At 27.8% G+C, this 17,469-nt stretch overlaps 2 protein-coding genes across 3 annotated transcripts in view; one reads left to right on the top strand and one right to left on the bottom strand.

Moving 5' to 3' along the window:
* Positions 1 to 225: 225 nt before the first annotated feature.
* LOC113548035 (60S ribosomal export protein NMD3) lies at positions 226 to 3,827 on the top strand. The gene is made up of 9 exons (XM_026948681.1): positions 226 to 366; positions 453 to 738; positions 799 to 933; positions 1,115 to 1,223; positions 1,303 to 1,453; positions 2,315 to 2,457; positions 2,530 to 2,681; positions 3,202 to 3,497; positions 3,564 to 3,827. The coding sequence occupies exons 1-9, from the start codon at positions 323 to 325 to the stop codon at positions 3,763 to 3,765; spliced, it is 1,518 nt and encodes a 505-aa protein (XP_026804482.1). The 5' UTR covers positions 226 to 322; the 3' UTR covers positions 3,766 to 3,827.
* A 2,749-nt stretch (positions 3,828 to 6,576) lies between these two features.
* Positions 6,577 to 17,469, bottom strand: part of LOC113548977 (protein CBFA2T1) — a 44,766-nt gene continuing 33,873 nt past the window's right edge. For both annotated transcript variants that reach the window (XM_026950102.1, XM_026950101.1), the window contains exons 8-9: positions 15,707 to 15,885; positions 6,577 to 11,406 (exon numbers count right to left, since the gene is read on the bottom strand). In XM_026950102.1, coding sequence (XP_026805903.1) covers positions 10,933 to 11,406; positions 15,707 to 15,885 — 653 coding nt within the window. In that variant the 3' untranslated portion in view covers positions 6,577 to 10,932. The remainder of the gene's footprint in view (positions 11,407 to 15,706; positions 15,886 to 17,469) is intronic.

Below are 17,469 nucleotides of genomic sequence, written 5' to 3'. Positions count from 1 at the left end.
ACAACCAACGGCAAAATTGTGAAAGATGCACAATAGTTGATGAATAGATCAATATTAGACCTATACACCTGGTATGTGGTTGTTTAGTAAACAAACATTATACATTGACTTATTAAGCGTTACCAACAGAACTACAATGACTTTTTCATATCGATCATAAATGAGCTCACTGTATATTTGTGTTATCATATTATTGATGATATTATCAATTTCGTAGATCGTAGAACGTAATTTTTGATTTTATGGTGGTGACATGCTCATTGACATACTACTCGCATGTTCATATTGCCGGTCTTGAACTAAATTAACTCAAATTTCGAAAATGGACTACGCTCCGACCTCCGTACCGGCAACGGTGGCCAAAATGTAAGTATTACTTATCCTACTTTCGTAAAACTTAAAAATAGATTTGCACAGTTTTTTTACGATTTTGCTTGTTTGTATTCTTATAGATTATGTTGCCAGTGTGGTGTGACTATGGAGCCTAATCCGGCCAACATGTGTGTTTCTTGTCTTCGTATACATGTAGACATCACACAAGACATACCCAAACAAGGAACATTGCAATTTTGTCGCAATTGTGAGCGATATCTACAACCACCATTTGAATGGATATCCTGTGCGCTTGAATCGAAGGAACTATTGGGGCTATGTTTGCGTAAACTGAAAGCATTGAATAAAGTGAAACTAGTAGATGCTGGATTTATTTGGACAGAACCTCATTCCAAACGTATTAAGGTTAATATAAGTTATAGAAATAATAGTAAAAAGGGACTTAAATTTTAAATTACATTTTAGGTTAAACTTACTGTGCACGGAGAAGTGATGAGTGGCATGACACTGCAGCAAGTGTTTGTAGTTGAGTTTACAGTTGCAAATCAAATGTGTGATGATTGTCATAGGTCCGAAGCTCAGGATTATTGGCGTGCTTTAGTAAGTATATTATTAAATAAACAAAAGTAAAATTTGAAGTTAGTTTTTAAGGCATTATTATTGATAACTCAATTATTAAGTACAACATTTTTATTTATCTTATTATGATTCTTTACTATATTAATATTTGTCATTAATATAATTAATTCAGCATTAAAAGTTATAAAAATTATGATCACAGGTTCAAGTTCGACAAAAATCAGATAACAAGAAAACATTTTATTACTTAGAACAGTTAATGTTAAAACATAAGGCACATCAAAATACATTGTCTATTAAACCAGAATCAAGTAAAGTATAATATTTTTTTTATTACTTCTAAACAGCAAATATATACTATTGATATTAATATTATATTATCTATTTCAGATGGTTTAGATTTTTTTTATTCAACAGAATCACAAGCTCGTAAGCTTGTAGATTTTATGTCTGCTGTGTTGCCTTGTCGATATCAGCATTCTAAAAAGTTGTTATCACATGATATTCATAGTAATACTTATAATTACAAATTCACATACAGGTATTTTTATAGCTATCAAGGTACTGGTGTAAAATCTTATTTAATGCAGTAGAAATATTCTCATATTTTATTGTTGTTGTTTTTTTTTAAATGGTTTATTATTAAATGGTGAAGATCTGCTAATCTAAATGATATTTTATTAGGTTATTATTTTATTAACTATTGTTCACATAGAGGAAAAAAAAGTTGAAAACCCAAAACTGTTTAAATAATAAATACATAAAATATATATTTTTATTTACAAATAAACTATATATATAATCAATAACTAAATTATTCGAAATTAAGTATTAGTTGCTCAATAGATTTTTCTAAGATATTTTTGGTTCAATAATAAACAATATAATTTATGTCTATATAATACATATTATACAATTTGTTTGGTGTAATAACATCAATTATTAATAGATAAGATATACATAGAGAACAAAACTTTTGTTACCTTAATTAAATCTGTACTAAAAGACAATTTTCAATAAAAAAAATAAGGTTTCATAATAGAGTTATCATTAATAGTTGAAAATCACAGAGAGATATTTCATTCAATTACTACGTAAATAGTCTATAAACTAGTAATTTGAATTTTTGATTATTATTTAGTTCAGTAGTCGGTAACTTTTTTGGACTTGAGCCACATTCACAAATTTAAAAGAGTTTAACCGGACAAAAATAAAAATGTTATATCCTTAAGTTATTTACAGTGAAAAAAAATACTGTTTAAAACTTTAAAATAATGAAATCATTTCATTGAAAAGTATAAAAAAAATTTTTTGTTCTTAAATTTAAAGCAAGCCACCAGTTGCTAAACTACTAATCTAATTTGAGTTACTTCTAAAAATTAAATATGTTTTTATTTTCTAGCATAGAAATTGTTCCTGTTATGAAGGATAGTGTTGTTTGCTTGTCTAAAAAAGTTAGCCAGCAACTAGGAGGAATCAGTCCACTTTGTATTGTATATAGAGTAACTAACTCTATTAAGTTGATTGATCCTTCTACCGCCCAATGTAATTGTTGATATTTTTCCATTCTCTGGAGGTATACTACTATGCTATAATGGTTAATTATATTATTTTTAGTGGCTGAGGTGAGTAGTTCTGCATATTGGAGGGATAGTTTTCAAAGTATATTCAAAAGTAAACAATTAACAGAATACACTGTAATGGATATTGAACCAATTATGGAAAAAGACAGAGTGCAATTTCCAGGCCAAGGTCAACTTTCATACAAAGTAAGTTTATTAGTAGTTAAATAGTACTATAGATGAAGAAATAAAAGCGGAAGGTTATAGTTCTATTTTGTGAATTGCAATTAGTTTTATACTTGTTTATTAATAAATAATAATGATTTAATTTCCTAAAAATTGTTTAATTTCAAATTATAAGATTGTATTTATTAGTTGTCAAATAACTCTAAATAGTTCAAATAATAAGACATGCTTTTATCGATGTTAGATAATTTTATGTATTGTAAAAAAAATAGCAGATTTCTTCTTCATTACAAGCAATTATTACACTTTTTAGTATAATCAATTTCCTAATAAATTGATTACTTCTTATTATAGTTATGTAACAATCAATATTTAATAGTAAAAACTTTATTAGTTTGAACTTTGGACATTTAAATCCTCTATGTAGATTTTTTTAATTGTCATTTATAAACTACAAATTATTTTCATTATTATTTTTTTTAAGAATTTTTATTATTTAAATATATTTGATTTTAAAATAGTATGTAAATGTTTAATTTAGCATATGTTGGCTGATGTATGGGTAGTTAGATCTTGTGATTTGGGATTGACCACAGACACTATACATTGCCGGTCACATTTAGGACACTTGCTCAAACCTATGGATACAGTTTTGGGTTATGCTATTGCTGATAGTAATGTTAATGATAGCAATTTTGATAAATTGCCAAAAACATCATTGCCAGATGTAATACTTATAAAGAAAAATTATCCTGACCGTGCAAGACATCGCAAACGTACCTGGAAATTGAAACGAATGACCACAGATACAGAAATTAATTTTGAAAGTGATGACAAGTTAGTATCTTATTTTAATAATTAAAATTATAAATTTAATGAATAATACTTATAATAAATATTTAGTGACATGGACGAATTTATGGATGATTTGGAAGAGGACAAAGATTTAAGGCAAAATATTAATATTTACAAAAATCCAGATATCGGTGTTGAATCTGCTGTGGAAGATGATAATGATGATGATGGTGCACCACGTATTAGTCTTGAAGAAATGATGGAAGATTTATGTATTTATGAAGATGACGTGATGGAAGTATATGAGTAAAAATTTTTCTTTTTTCATTGTATAAATTTACAGTGTTCAATAAAATCGCGTTGTTAACAACATTTATTATATTTTATTATATTATAAAATAAAACTTATATAAAATATTTACATTTGGAAAAGTTCTTTTATAAAATAAATAAATAGTATTCATAGTACATCAGGTTATTGATGTTTAAATAAATAAATAGAAAAAAAACTATACATTTTAAAATACAAATTAATATTTGTTATTCGGTGCATTTTATTTAAAACAATTTATATACTATATAAATATAACACATAAAGTCATTAAACATTATTAATAAATGTAAATATTATAATATAAGGTAAATTTTTTGATTAATTTTCTAATTTAAAAAATAATATAAGTCATAAATATAAGAAATAATATAGAAATATTATGATTGAGCATTCATTTAATGATTCAGATGTTAAGTACTGAGAAGAGAATTCATTAAAAAAATATTAATGCTTATAATAAGCAAGTATTATATTTGAAGAGCAATTGAAACAAATTGATTTATTATTATTTTATCAATATTTAAATTATTTTTTAAAACATGTCCATATTCCTAAATAACAAAACAGTGTATTCTCAGCTATACAGGGTGATTTAACAAGGATGCCTGCATTCTTTTTCTTGAGTAATAGAGTTGATCAGAATCTGATTTTTAAATACTCTCGAAGACGTTTCCAAATACTAAACTTTTTTTGTATCACTGCAGGACTTTTCTTAAGTGGTACATTAATTTCAAGTACTCAAAAATATGATCTTCAAATGTATTTTAAAATCCCAAACACCAGATTTTGAATAACTTTATTATAAAAAAAAGGGGGAGTGGGAATTGTTGGTAAATCACCTTGTATACAATTAGTATACAATGTCAATAATTAATTATCTATAAATCACTGGTACAGTATAGCTATAAAATGCAAACAAAAGATTATAATATATATAACATAATATTATTTTTGTTCATTTTTTTTTTAAAATTTTTACCAGTATTTTTTCATAAATTCTGTAGCCAAAGTATAATATTGTATTGTACTTAAAGTTAATTAAATCAATCTTGGATACTTACCTTGTTATATGACCATGTCTTATGTAAAAACATTTTATGTTGAAATAACCACTAGGTAGTACTTTTCATATTATATTTTTTTTTGACAATAGTAAAAATTAGATTTTTTTATAGAGAATTAATATACAAGAAATTCTTGCAATTGTATGTATTATACAGGGAAATATTGTAACAACGCTGGAGATAATGGTAACATATTTTTATAAATTTTAAATAGTTTCTTAAATAGGTAGGTAGTTTAAATTTGTTAAACTATAAACTATTGACAATTATTTATTAGCCTACTTGGCTCTTAATCTTGAACCATGATCTGATAGAAAAAAATCTACTTCAACTGAAATACATTTTTTGGCTATTAAATAATTCTTCTGTTAAGTTGGTATGTTAACTGAAATTTAAACAATTAAAAAATTAAAAATATAAAAAAATAATAATTATTATTATATTATAATTTAATTTTTGGCATTATATATAGGTACTTTAGAAATTTCTGTTCTATTAGTACCTCCTCAGCACGTTATATTTAGTGTACATACTATATAATAGTGTTGAATGTTTTTTTCTAGTATTGTAATTCATATAATAGTATGTAAATGTTATCCTATAGGCTAATAATAAATAATAATCATTGCTATTGAATCCTTAATGTATACTTGTTTTAAAATATATTTTGCGAAATAAAATAGCTAATCTCCGAATTTTATTTTTAACATTAGTTACACATTTAGAGTCTAGGCCATTTTAGATTAAAATCTATTATCACTCTTAAATATTTGAATGAAAATACCATTTTAATCGATTTATAAACACCAATATAAGCAATATATTTGTGTATTATAAAGTTATATTCAATAGAAAGCTGTGAGCAAAATAGAGACTATATATAATATATATATTCTAATAACTTTAATGTTTGTTTATTGATTTAATCAAAGAAGTCTTTTCAGTCTAAAAAAAAAAATCAAAAATTGTTATTTATTATTCCTTTTGACATGCATAAAATTAGTTAGATCTATCAAAATGTTTTAAAAGAAATAAACTTGTGCGACAATATTGTCCGTTGTTATAATTGTATATTTGTATACTGTTCCAGAACCTAATTTAGTGGTTGGTTTTTACTATTTTTCAAAGTTTTTAGCTAGTATTATTCGAACGAGATAATTCTAAAATAAGTAACTAGTGAAGTCTCCACCTAACCACACGTATATTTTAATACACGATACGTACAATATTATTATGTAACTATTTGATAAAATAAAAATTGTTTTTCAAATGAAAAACTAATTTAAATTTTAAATCAAATTACTTTAAAGCCTATCAGAATAACGTCTACTTAAATTAATAGTTATTTAAAAATAATTAGGAAAATATTGGTCTTATTTCAAGGTTATTGTAAAGTCAAATTTAAAAAAAAAACACTAGTGCAAACTATTATTGCATGACACGGAAACAGCACCTGAAACTCTGTGTCCTCGTGGCCCTTATAAAGTCATCAAGAACTGCCAATGCCAGATGGAAAGTAATCGACAGGGCACTTGTATAGGTAAGCGAGTATTAACAATACAGCGATGTACAGTGCAGGTGTTACGATGATACACAGCAATGAACCTATGTGTACAAATTCATTATACACATATTATATAATATTGATGAATATCGTTTATTAGCAATAAACACTAATAATAATTGCATAATATTGTTATGTTACATTGTTACAACTAAAGTAATATTTTATATTTACAGTATTGAAAAAAAAAAACAAAAAAAAAAAATATGGTGTGTGTATTTTGTTGTTTTAATAATTTCCCGTAGTCCGTACGGGTCGACAACAAAATTGACTAGACTATGAAATAACAGTGCCGTTGTTATGTATTGTTCAATAGAAATTACAATAAATGCGAGAAAAAAGCTCAAAAACGAGATCAACGACTAGGTAATTTATAAAAATAAGTAATAATACATAATAATAGGTAATACTATTAAATAACACAAATTTCTAAACCTATTAGCTGCGAAACATAAAATGGAAAGATTTTAGTATTAAGTAAGAGTGAGTAAGTTCATATTACTATACTAGCATATACCTTTTTTTATACACCGTTATATTATATTATACCATATAAATATGTAGATACTATGATAATTGTTCTATATATAGTCATATATATAAATATATATGTGTGTGTGTGTCATATGTCACTGCAATAGAAATAGATTATTTTATAACTATTTATTATAACGGTGACTTGGAAGCACAATTTTATTTTTAGACCGAAATATTATAGGGGTGTCAAATTTTGAGAAGTAGCAACATAATATTATTACATTTTATAGATTTTCTTTGCACCTACCAGGTGCAAATAAACTTAATTCCAGGCTCTAGCCCCGAAGATATACAATATAGGTACAGGCATATTATTTACGAAACGAATATTATTATCTTCTATATACCATACACAATATTTGTGTGCTAGAATGCTAGATAATAAACTGTTATGCGTAACCTATGCCTTACGTCAAAAGTATAAATTATACAAAGTTAAAAGCACTTATGTTATATCTTATCTGTGCGCGCTGTACAAGATTTTAGTCGACAAAATAATACAATTATTAGATTTTATAAAATAAGGTAATAGGTATTAAAGATATGGTTTTTTTTAAAGTTTTTTTTAAATAATTATCTAATTCGATATTTTACGTTTAGAAATTCAATGCTCTAAACGGTTTGTTCTTTGTTAAAATATTAGAGATACAACGTTAAAAACCAACAAATGATCATAAAAAAGGTTGTTGCCTACATTTTTATACGTATATAGAAGTACAGAATATAAGTAATGTCATACCTATTTTATATTCTGATAATGTTGTAAGTACTTTATTGGCTTGGATATGTATTAAATACTTACGAAGTTTATTGTATGCAATTAGAAATTAACATACCTATTTAGACATTTAGTATAGCGTATTATACACGCTCTCGTGAATTCAAGTTTACATTATTTTTGTATAAACATACATCATAGACTAATATCGTTGTATTACCACAAACATATTTTAAAACTGGGCTATTAGGGATTACATTTTATTTAGGTATATTAGAGTAATAAAGGTATTATTTATAATTTTGGCCTGGTCGGATAGATTTTTAAAATGTTATGGACCAAGTCAGGCCGTGCATGCAAACAACTTTTGGAGGTCAAAATGTAGCGCTCGAAAGCGACTAGCTACTAAATTATAATGTAATTTTATATTTTATGCACAGCCTCGATTAAACCCAGTTTCCATTTACGTATACGGTGTACGCATCTGATACATTATACAGAAATTGTCAAATTAGTTTTAAATGATTTATCATCGTCAAGAAGATAGCTTTGTAAAAGTTTTAGAGTATATTATACTATTTAGGTACTTAAAATGAGACTGTAACTGAGATCACAATGTTGGTACAATTGTACAAATATTATTATTCAACAAGTAGGTAATATGTAGTTTCAATTTATTTTAAATTTATATAAGGTACTAGGTACTGTACATTATGTCATTATACATACAATATACTATAATAATTATAGTAGATTTAAATGAGCATGAGTGAGATTTGTTTTGTTTATGTATGACGCGTCGAGACCGTCGAGTATAATATATTATATTTTATACAAAATGTCCATCAATCGGCAGTAGTGACTAGTGATGTTTTAAGTTCAAACGGTTGAAGAATTTTAACAACAATAATAATGATCATAACATTCATAACAATTATTATCAAGTATTACGAGTATACGATTAAAAAACGCTAATGATATATTATTAAATGCCATATGTGACCGCATATAGTCCTAATACACAAATTTATCTACCTAAATAATTATTTAAATATTCTCATTTACAGTGTGTGCGTAGAGCGTAGAATTATTAATTGTATTACAATATAATTAACCATTTTTTTCTGTTACGAGTTTATAAGTACGGTGATGTTTATCCTAGATTTTAGATCGACTAAGAAAATAAATAACATTTTTCTTCTAATATTAGTATAATACTATAATACATGCTTAATAAGTAATAATGTATTTGTGTACATGTACATACAATTAAGTTTTACGAAAATGTCGTCAACAATAACGATAGAAGTAAAAAAAAAGTATTCAAATAAACGAACTAAATCCTCCCTGGTTAAAACAATAGCATTTATGATTATGACATATTGACATCACTAATAAAACAGTTCACAGTGTCATTACTGTTTACAGCTGATTACGTTTATAATATATCTTTAGTCCTAAATTACGCAAAGTATACGGCCGATCGCAAAATCCTTTGAACCATTACAAAATTGGCCGTAATCAGCCGTACAGTGTACAATGTAAATATAAATAATAATACATATCCAATACTTCAAATTTTTAGAAACGAAAATAACTGAGTACTATATGTTAATAACGCTATATGCACGTAAGACATGGGCTACAAAAACCGATAAACAGAGCTAAGCAAAATTTGAAAGAAAGGAGTTGCAAGATTTAGGCCCCAAAAGAAACAAAAACACATGAGATTAGAACGAAGAAATAATAAGGATAGATGATTCAAACATAGTGGTAACAATTAAAGCAAAAGAATATAGTTGAGCAATATACGTGTGGTGGGACCGAAAAGCTGACTTGAAATCATGTAACATAAGTATTTTGTTTAATGTTTCTAAAATAATAATAGTATTATATTGAATATTTCATCCCGTATATGTAGCATATTATGACGTTACAAAAAAATCGTCTTATAGATAAAATGCGGCGATACCGCGGACATGCATGGCTTGAACATTTAAAATAGATAAAATTAAGCTTAAAAGTGGTTATGTAAAACAAAATATTATTATTAAATTGTAAAAAAAATCGTGTAGAGCACTTTTTGAACTTATACAATTTTATACAGTATTATAATTTATAACATCTACCTATTCTATACTTATAGTGTGTCTAATGTGCCTATACTATATTATTTAGAAGATAATAACTTATAAGACTATCTTTATCTAGTATAGTGTTATTTTTAAATCCAATACAATTTTTAGAAATAAAATCGTAAATCTTATACTTTCAAATTTTATTCTGAAGAATTTGACAAATCAGGGTGAGATAAAGTAAAAATCGAGTATATAATAATTGATCGTTAATATTGTATTCATTAAAAGTTTTAAGTGGAATTCGACATATCTAGATGAAAGGTCGACAATAAACTATTCCAAGGATAAAACTCGGAAAATACATCACAGTTAAAATCGTAAAAGATTTAATTTTTTTTCATTCGAAAAAATTGTTTCAATAGAACTATATACCTTCGAACCGTTTAAACGATATATATTAGTAAATGTGCAAGAAAGCAAAGTACACGAAAGCTATATGGGTTTGATAAGCGTATTACGTGCATAACAACACATACAATGTGTGCTATATAATAAACGGATGAATTTTAACCAGGTGTTACTCGTTGATGGGTAGGGGGTAGAGGGACTGTGACTATTTTGTTGGTAGAGGTAGACCCAAACAGTTTCCGTTATCATCATGTCTTTATCCAAGGAACACCGCGTGTTCGTAGTAGAGATATTTTTGTCGAACTATAGCAAAACCAGTCATTGTAACATTCAAATTGTGAGATGATTTCTGCACGAGTGTTCTTAAACTTCACAAAATGCCTAACCAAGTGTAGCTGCGTGAAAATGGCTAGCATATGGACGATATCGTGTTCACGATACTGCATTCATTTCGATGTTAAAACATCTTATAAATACAATACCAATATTTTGAGGTTTTTTTGATTTTCAAAATCTATCTGTTTTTTTATGGCACCCCCTATACATAGTTTGATGTCTAAACTCCGATCATCGTTTTTTAATTCCCTATTGATAGTATTCCCGCGGTACGAGACTGGTAGTGCTGCAGGCCAGAAGACCTGCTTCGACTCGTCTGCGGTGCATGTTTTGGCGGTGATAATGGCGGCGACGTTGACGGCGGCGGGAGGCGGCGGGTCCGGCGGCTGGGTCACAGTCATCGTCGGCGTCGTCGTCTACGTCACCGCCGCCGAGTTGCTATTGTTGCTGTTGTTGTTTCGAGCTGACGGCCGTCGTTGTCGTGGTAGTCGACGTGGTCGTAGTCGCCGTGACGGTGGTCGTCGTCGCAGTGGCAGTGGCTGTGGCAACCGATGACTGCTGCGACGCATATTCGTCTGTCTTAAGTAACGACGACGACGACGACGACAATGATGGTGTGGCCGCTGCCGTCGATTGCGCTCGATTTGTAGATAGATCGTCTGCAGCCGACGATGACGAAGCTGCGGTTGTGGATGATGACGGCGGCGGCGGCGGCGGCGGTTGTTGTTGTTTCTTACCCGGTGACGAGGCCGCATCGACTGTGGTAGTGGCGGTGGCCGCAGCGGCCGAGTGCACACAGCATGTCTGGTGGTGTGTCTCCCAGTCTTTATGCTGACAGAACGAACTGCAATACTGCGCCGTGTTGCACCCGCTGCACGTCTCGTTCGCCTTTCGGCCGCAATTCCAACAGCTCTGCACATAATACACACACTCTTCGTTATTACATATGTATTATAATATAATAGTATACAGACACTGGAGACTTAAAGAGATACTACACTATACTATGGGACAAAAATATGTCTATACGCGTTCCAAATTTGTATAAACTTAAATTTTATTTTGATAAAAATTTTGAAAATAATGTATATGTATTCGAATAAATGAGCGGTGTTCTAGAATTTGGATAAAAAGGTTTTGATCCATCATTTGTGATTATAAATCAAGTAAAATGTCAGGCATTTGAATTTAATCATTACTAAACACAATTATTTTTATTATTAATTTCAGTCACAACAATGTTTAGGAAATCCTTTTTTATAAAACAACTCAATGTGATATTACTTACCCAATTCGATTATTCGTATAATTAATTATTAAATAAGTTAAGTTAGTAACAAGTTGAAAATATTTTATGTTATTTAATATTCAAAAAATGTTTTGTTCTATTTATTTATTCGGGATCCCTATATTATAATCTACTCAAGGGCCTACCACATACTTAAATCCTCCCCGAGGAGACTACAAAACTATAATCCATGACAAAATATTATTACATTGTACATTTTAATATTTATATTTATATATATTTTATGAATTCAAACGATCCCAAAGCAGTACTACTTTTTATGTTTTTTATAATAACGTAATATTTTTTATAAATAATACCATAATCATAATCCATGAGCGGTCAAGCCCCATATAAGTACTTATGAGTTACGAGTATTCAAAGCAATGGTGTATCTGATTTGCCTATCTATAACGCCGCGTGATCAAATATATTGAAATATATTGTAAAAACTAACATGCTTCGTTAATAATGAGATAGTATATTATTGAAGTAATAAAATAATAATAATTTTTTATTTTTATTGTTTTACACTTTTTAAGAATATTTACTTTTAAATGTATGCATTTTTAAATTATTGCACAAAAAGTACAAAAATTAAAAAAAATTATAGATATAAAACATAAAATTAAAAAAAAAAGGTTTTTAATCATTTAAAACTATTCAAAATAAATATTCTCAAAAGTGTTAATAGTTTTTTATTATTAATTGATAAAATGATAAAAAAATTGTCTGATATATTATTTTATAACAATGTTATAGTGTACGTTTTTCTATTGAGAGATTTATACGGTCAATCGCTGCAGCACTAACGTAAGTCACACGATTCACACAGTCAAAATGCAATAAATATATGTTGTCTTTGTAAGAGATAACGTTGTACATAATATATTATTTACAGATAAAGTTAGGTTGTTATGGTTGTTCAAAAATATTACTATTATAACTAGATAAAAACCTATACAAATTAGCTTTGGTACGTTGAAATAGGATTTTTTGATAATCATTATTTGGACGTAATAATGGAAAAACTCACGTCTATATTGCTTGAAAGGTTTTGATGAAACATTATGTTCAGAGTTAGGATATATATCCACATTGCACAGCATGTTTTTTTTTTTTTTTGATTTTTCCAAATAGAGTTTTAGTGAGTAATGTCCACAATTTATATTATTCTAAATGAAAATGGTACTATTTTTATTTTGCATGTTTTTGCATATATTGAGTTTTATGCATATTTAGTATAATCGTATTTATTGTATTTGAGCTTGTAATAATTAAATTGATCAAAGTATATAACTTGGTTTTTTTGTTAAATCGGTTGTATCGGTTATATATTTGGAGATCTGCTTAAATTGATTTTTGACATTGGTTTTCACTGCGCTTGCTCAATAAGCCAATCTGAATCATTTAAAGCGTGTTTTAATCAAATCAGAACTGACCGGCGAATCAGCTAATCGTGAAATTCATTGATAACTTTCTTTCTGTTCTAAGTGTATTACACTCCAATCCTACATACCTAAAGTAACTATACATATCAATTATAATATATTATTACGTCTTGCAATAAATCATATAATTTACTATTACGATGCGTAGTATTACACACACGCAACTACGCAAGTTATGTAACAAAATATAAGATAGTATACGTATGATACAATCTGCTGTTATGAATCGTTTTAATAAAATTCATTTGGTGTATACCTATAATACATCGTAACCGATATCACCGATTTTATTGGATATTACTACAAACAAAAATAAAACGAAATAATAATAATGATAAAAAGTTTATTTTAGGGTTCCACGTGCAGTGTGTCGGCCAGCGTAGCAGCTAGCGGTTTGCGTTTACTCGCACCGTCGTCCGTCACATACACTACATTATAATATTACGAGTTTACGTATGATATACGTGTGTGTGTAAATATGTACAGAATGATGCAATGAGCTTTCCCGTTTTCCCACGTGTTAAGCTATATAGTTTATGTTGCGATAAAACTAGAAAACACGCGGCAACACGCCCTGTATATTGAAAGATTGAGAGGAGTCTGCATGTGCGACTGCGGACCAGATGGTAACAATGCGGTAGGATAAATACTTACACACATACACATACACACACACATAAACAAATATATACATACATGGTGCATGGCATGTGTAACGGAGATCTGCACAATATTACAATAATATTTTGAAACGGTATATGCAATAGAAATTTATTAGAGGGTTGAAGTTTCGTCTGGTATATTATACAGGGTGATTCATGGTATTTCAAGTATGCTTATCTCCTTTTTATTCTCCAATAGTGTAGTTATTCAAAATATAATTTTTGGAATTTTTAAATATACTCAAGATCATAATTTCAAATTCTTGAGATTCGTTGTCAGTATTCTTGAAAGAACCTTCCTTAGGTTAGGTTAATGTAAATAATTTTTAACCGTGAATCTTTTAGTGAATGGTTTTTCTAAAAACCTACTAAAATTAAAGTTTGAATGAGTAGTTTTTTAACGATTTAACTTTTTAAGGAAAATAGGTCCACGGCCACGATAAAGAGTTTGAAAGATATACGGGGCAAAGGTGATTTGAAAATTTTAGTGATTCATATTTTATACTAATTTATTAGTATTTATAATTTATTAAATTATACATTATATAAGTATAATAAATACTAGAATCGATATTATATTTATTTAAAATTGTTAAGAATTATTATCTTTGATATATACATTTAAGTAATAACATATACGTATTACAAAACCTAACTGAAAAATTATTTGTTCGATTTTCGAATTAAATAGAATAATCATGATCCACTAACTAATTTACATAAAGCGTGGGGGAGGGGTATCATTTTAAAAATACAAGTATGTATCGCCACGAAACACTATGTAAGTAACATAAAAAGTCTTAAAAAATTAAAATACTATATTTTTCAAGTATATTTAAAAATTTTAGAATCACAGTTAAAATGATTACAAAAACAAATTAAAATTCGAAGAAAACTTGCAATCATATTTTTTTGTATAACCTAACCTAATGTATGTTATACACCACGAGTTTCGTAAGTGTCGTTGTTTATTGTTTATTTGTTCAAACGTTTGTCAAACACGCGCGATGCATAGCACACAGCTGCAGCGTAACATTTATGTGTACCAAACACGTACCTTTATATACCCAAGTAGGTAGCGAACACTATTTATTATTATTATTATTGTTATATACACAGTGTACACAGCTGGTGTTGGTAAGGTAAAAAGATTCGTTTTTAAGACAGTTTTCGTTTTATAATCACACTTTTCGAGCACATCAATTAAAATAAATATCTATATATAGACCGCAGCGAGTGTAATATGTAGGTATATTGTCCGCGATAAAAGTTTGATACGTTTAATAATCCCGATAAGACACAATATCGAAAAGTCTAAATGCTATGAGTGACGAAAAATTTAAATCCTAATAATTTGGTTAGGCTTAGGTTAGCATAGTAATAGTATAAAGTGCTGTGCATACGTATATGACATATCTGAATTAATAATCAGCTAATATATATAGATATCTTTGGAATAAGATGAATGAAATATTATCAAAATAATAGTGATACATGAGTAGTTTCTGGTGGTGAGATATTAACAATAAATTTTGATTTACTTGTCTTCAACAATCACCATGGATAAATATTTTCTTCGAAAAATGTTTTTTGTAAAGACTATTATGAGTATATCATTATGCTTTTCGTGAAATAGTAATATAATTCATACATTTTAGTCTTACAGAAACAAAAATGGGGTGTACGTCATTCAGGCGATAAACAATATTATTATAAGCGCATTACCGTATGTCATCTGAAGTCTAAACTCATACTTCACACATGGTTTCACTGAATTTTGAAAAATCTCACGTGACCATCATTTGACTTACGTTATATTGCGAAATCAGCGATGGCGATATCTGTAGACTGGCTGTGCCTGAACTCCTGCAGTTATTGCTCATTTTCGTTCTTTCCGTAGCCACCAATTCGATCATTTTGTTTTCGGCGGCCAACACGAGCTTTTGCAACTCTATCATAGCCTGATGTCGTATCTCATTCATAGAGTCCTCTGAAAAATAAAACGAAAAAAAAAATAATCATAACGTCACATAAATCGTTAAGTTAAGTAGATATTAAAATATGTGGATTTCATTTCTCCAACACAAAGTTAATTTCTACGACGCATACGCATACTATAATTCAAATGAATATTGATTTTTTTCTTAGTGAATTATAAAATGCAGATGTTGGTATTTTTTTTAATTTTTTTATCCACTTCATAAAGTTAATTAGTCATTTTTAGTAAGGGCAATGGCGATTGGTGCATGACAATTATTTGTAGTTTTGACCGATAAACTTGCAGCGCTTTTACGTGGATTCATTACAGATATATAATATGTATTTAATGTAAATGTAGCCTACTTGAACAAATAACAATAATTTTGCTCATAAAAATAATATGAAAAATGTTAGTAAAACAATCAATTTAAAAAAATATTGATAAAATTAATAATTATTATTGTGAAACTTATAAACACATACACGTAAATAATAATAATTAATAATGTAGGCGTACAAATATTTTTCTGAATTCCATGCGGTACAAAGTACAAATAAACCGTTTACCTTGAATAATGATGTTTTTAATATTCTTGAAATCTTTGTATAAATGGAATCAATATTGGTTGTATAGTTGAATATAAAATGTAGTTTAATGAATAATTTGTACGTTTGTTAAGTTATATAGAAAACGAATGATATTCGCACAATATTTATATAATAATATGTGAATAATTAAGTTTTTAATCATAATATTTTACGTAAGATATAATACGTATTATACCTCCAAATTATATTATTTCATGTCAAAACTGTATTTCAGATTCTGAGTTGAGCGATAAATGTATTGGTCCAATACAGTTGGTCTTACAAATATGTGTGTTTTTTTGATTTATATATTTTGTTTTGTGTTATTTGTCAGCTTTTGGATTAGTAAAAATACACGAATTTTCCATTTTAAGGGTATAGTATCTAGTAAAAAATCAGATTTAGTACTTAAGGTTCAAGACTCTTTTTGTTCTAATTATAGATATTTTAAAATATATTTTCTATTTTTGGTTATTTTTTTTATTTATATACTATTCAATTTTTGTCTGAAAATAAAAAAAAGCTTGAAATTTATATATATAATATAGTTCCTTATTAATTGCTTGTAAAACAATTATAAATATCGAAAATGCATAGTTACATTTTTTAAATCGTAATAAATAACAAGTACATGTTATATGTATAAAATTTAAATTTAAATAAAGAAGTCTCACAAAAATATTTAAATAATTTTGTAGTTTTACTAAACTAGTTTAACGAAATTATTGTATCGAAAGTCAAAATAGTATTATAATAATAAATGAAGTATTCATTTTATAATTAACACTTCATAATTTATAGCTTTAAGCCTAGCAAATAATAATTAACAAAATATATCGGATACGGGATAAGTAAAATTAAGCAAAACGTGTCAACGAATAAAAGTTCTTAGGTGAACAACAACATTCGATTGATGGCAATTCGAACTTATTATGTTTTTCTTATAACAACACCGAAAACTAGCAATTGTGCATACGTGTTATATGCATTTAACTACCAAATGAAT

Source organism: Rhopalosiphum maidis, chromosome 1, assembly GCF_003676215.2.
Source record: "Rhopalosiphum maidis isolate BTI-1 chromosome 1, ASM367621v3, whole genome shotgun sequence".
Taxonomy (NCBI): Eukaryota; Metazoa; Arthropoda; class Insecta; order Hemiptera; family Aphididae; genus Rhopalosiphum; species Rhopalosiphum maidis.
This window is presented reverse-complemented; position numbering and strand designations above follow the sequence as displayed.

Coding starts and splice junctions, on each gene's coding strand:
- LOC113548035 (XM_026948681.1), top strand. CDS start 323: ATGGACTACGCTCCGACCTCCGTACCGGCAACGGTGGCCAAAAT. Junction 934..1,114: donor AGGATTATTGGCGTGCTTTA/GTAAGTATATTA, acceptor TTATGATCACAG/GTTCAAGTTCGACAAAAATC. Junction 2,682..3,201: donor AAGGTCAACTTTCATACAAA/GTAAGTTTATTA, acceptor TGTTTAATTTAG/CATATGTTGGCTGATGTATG.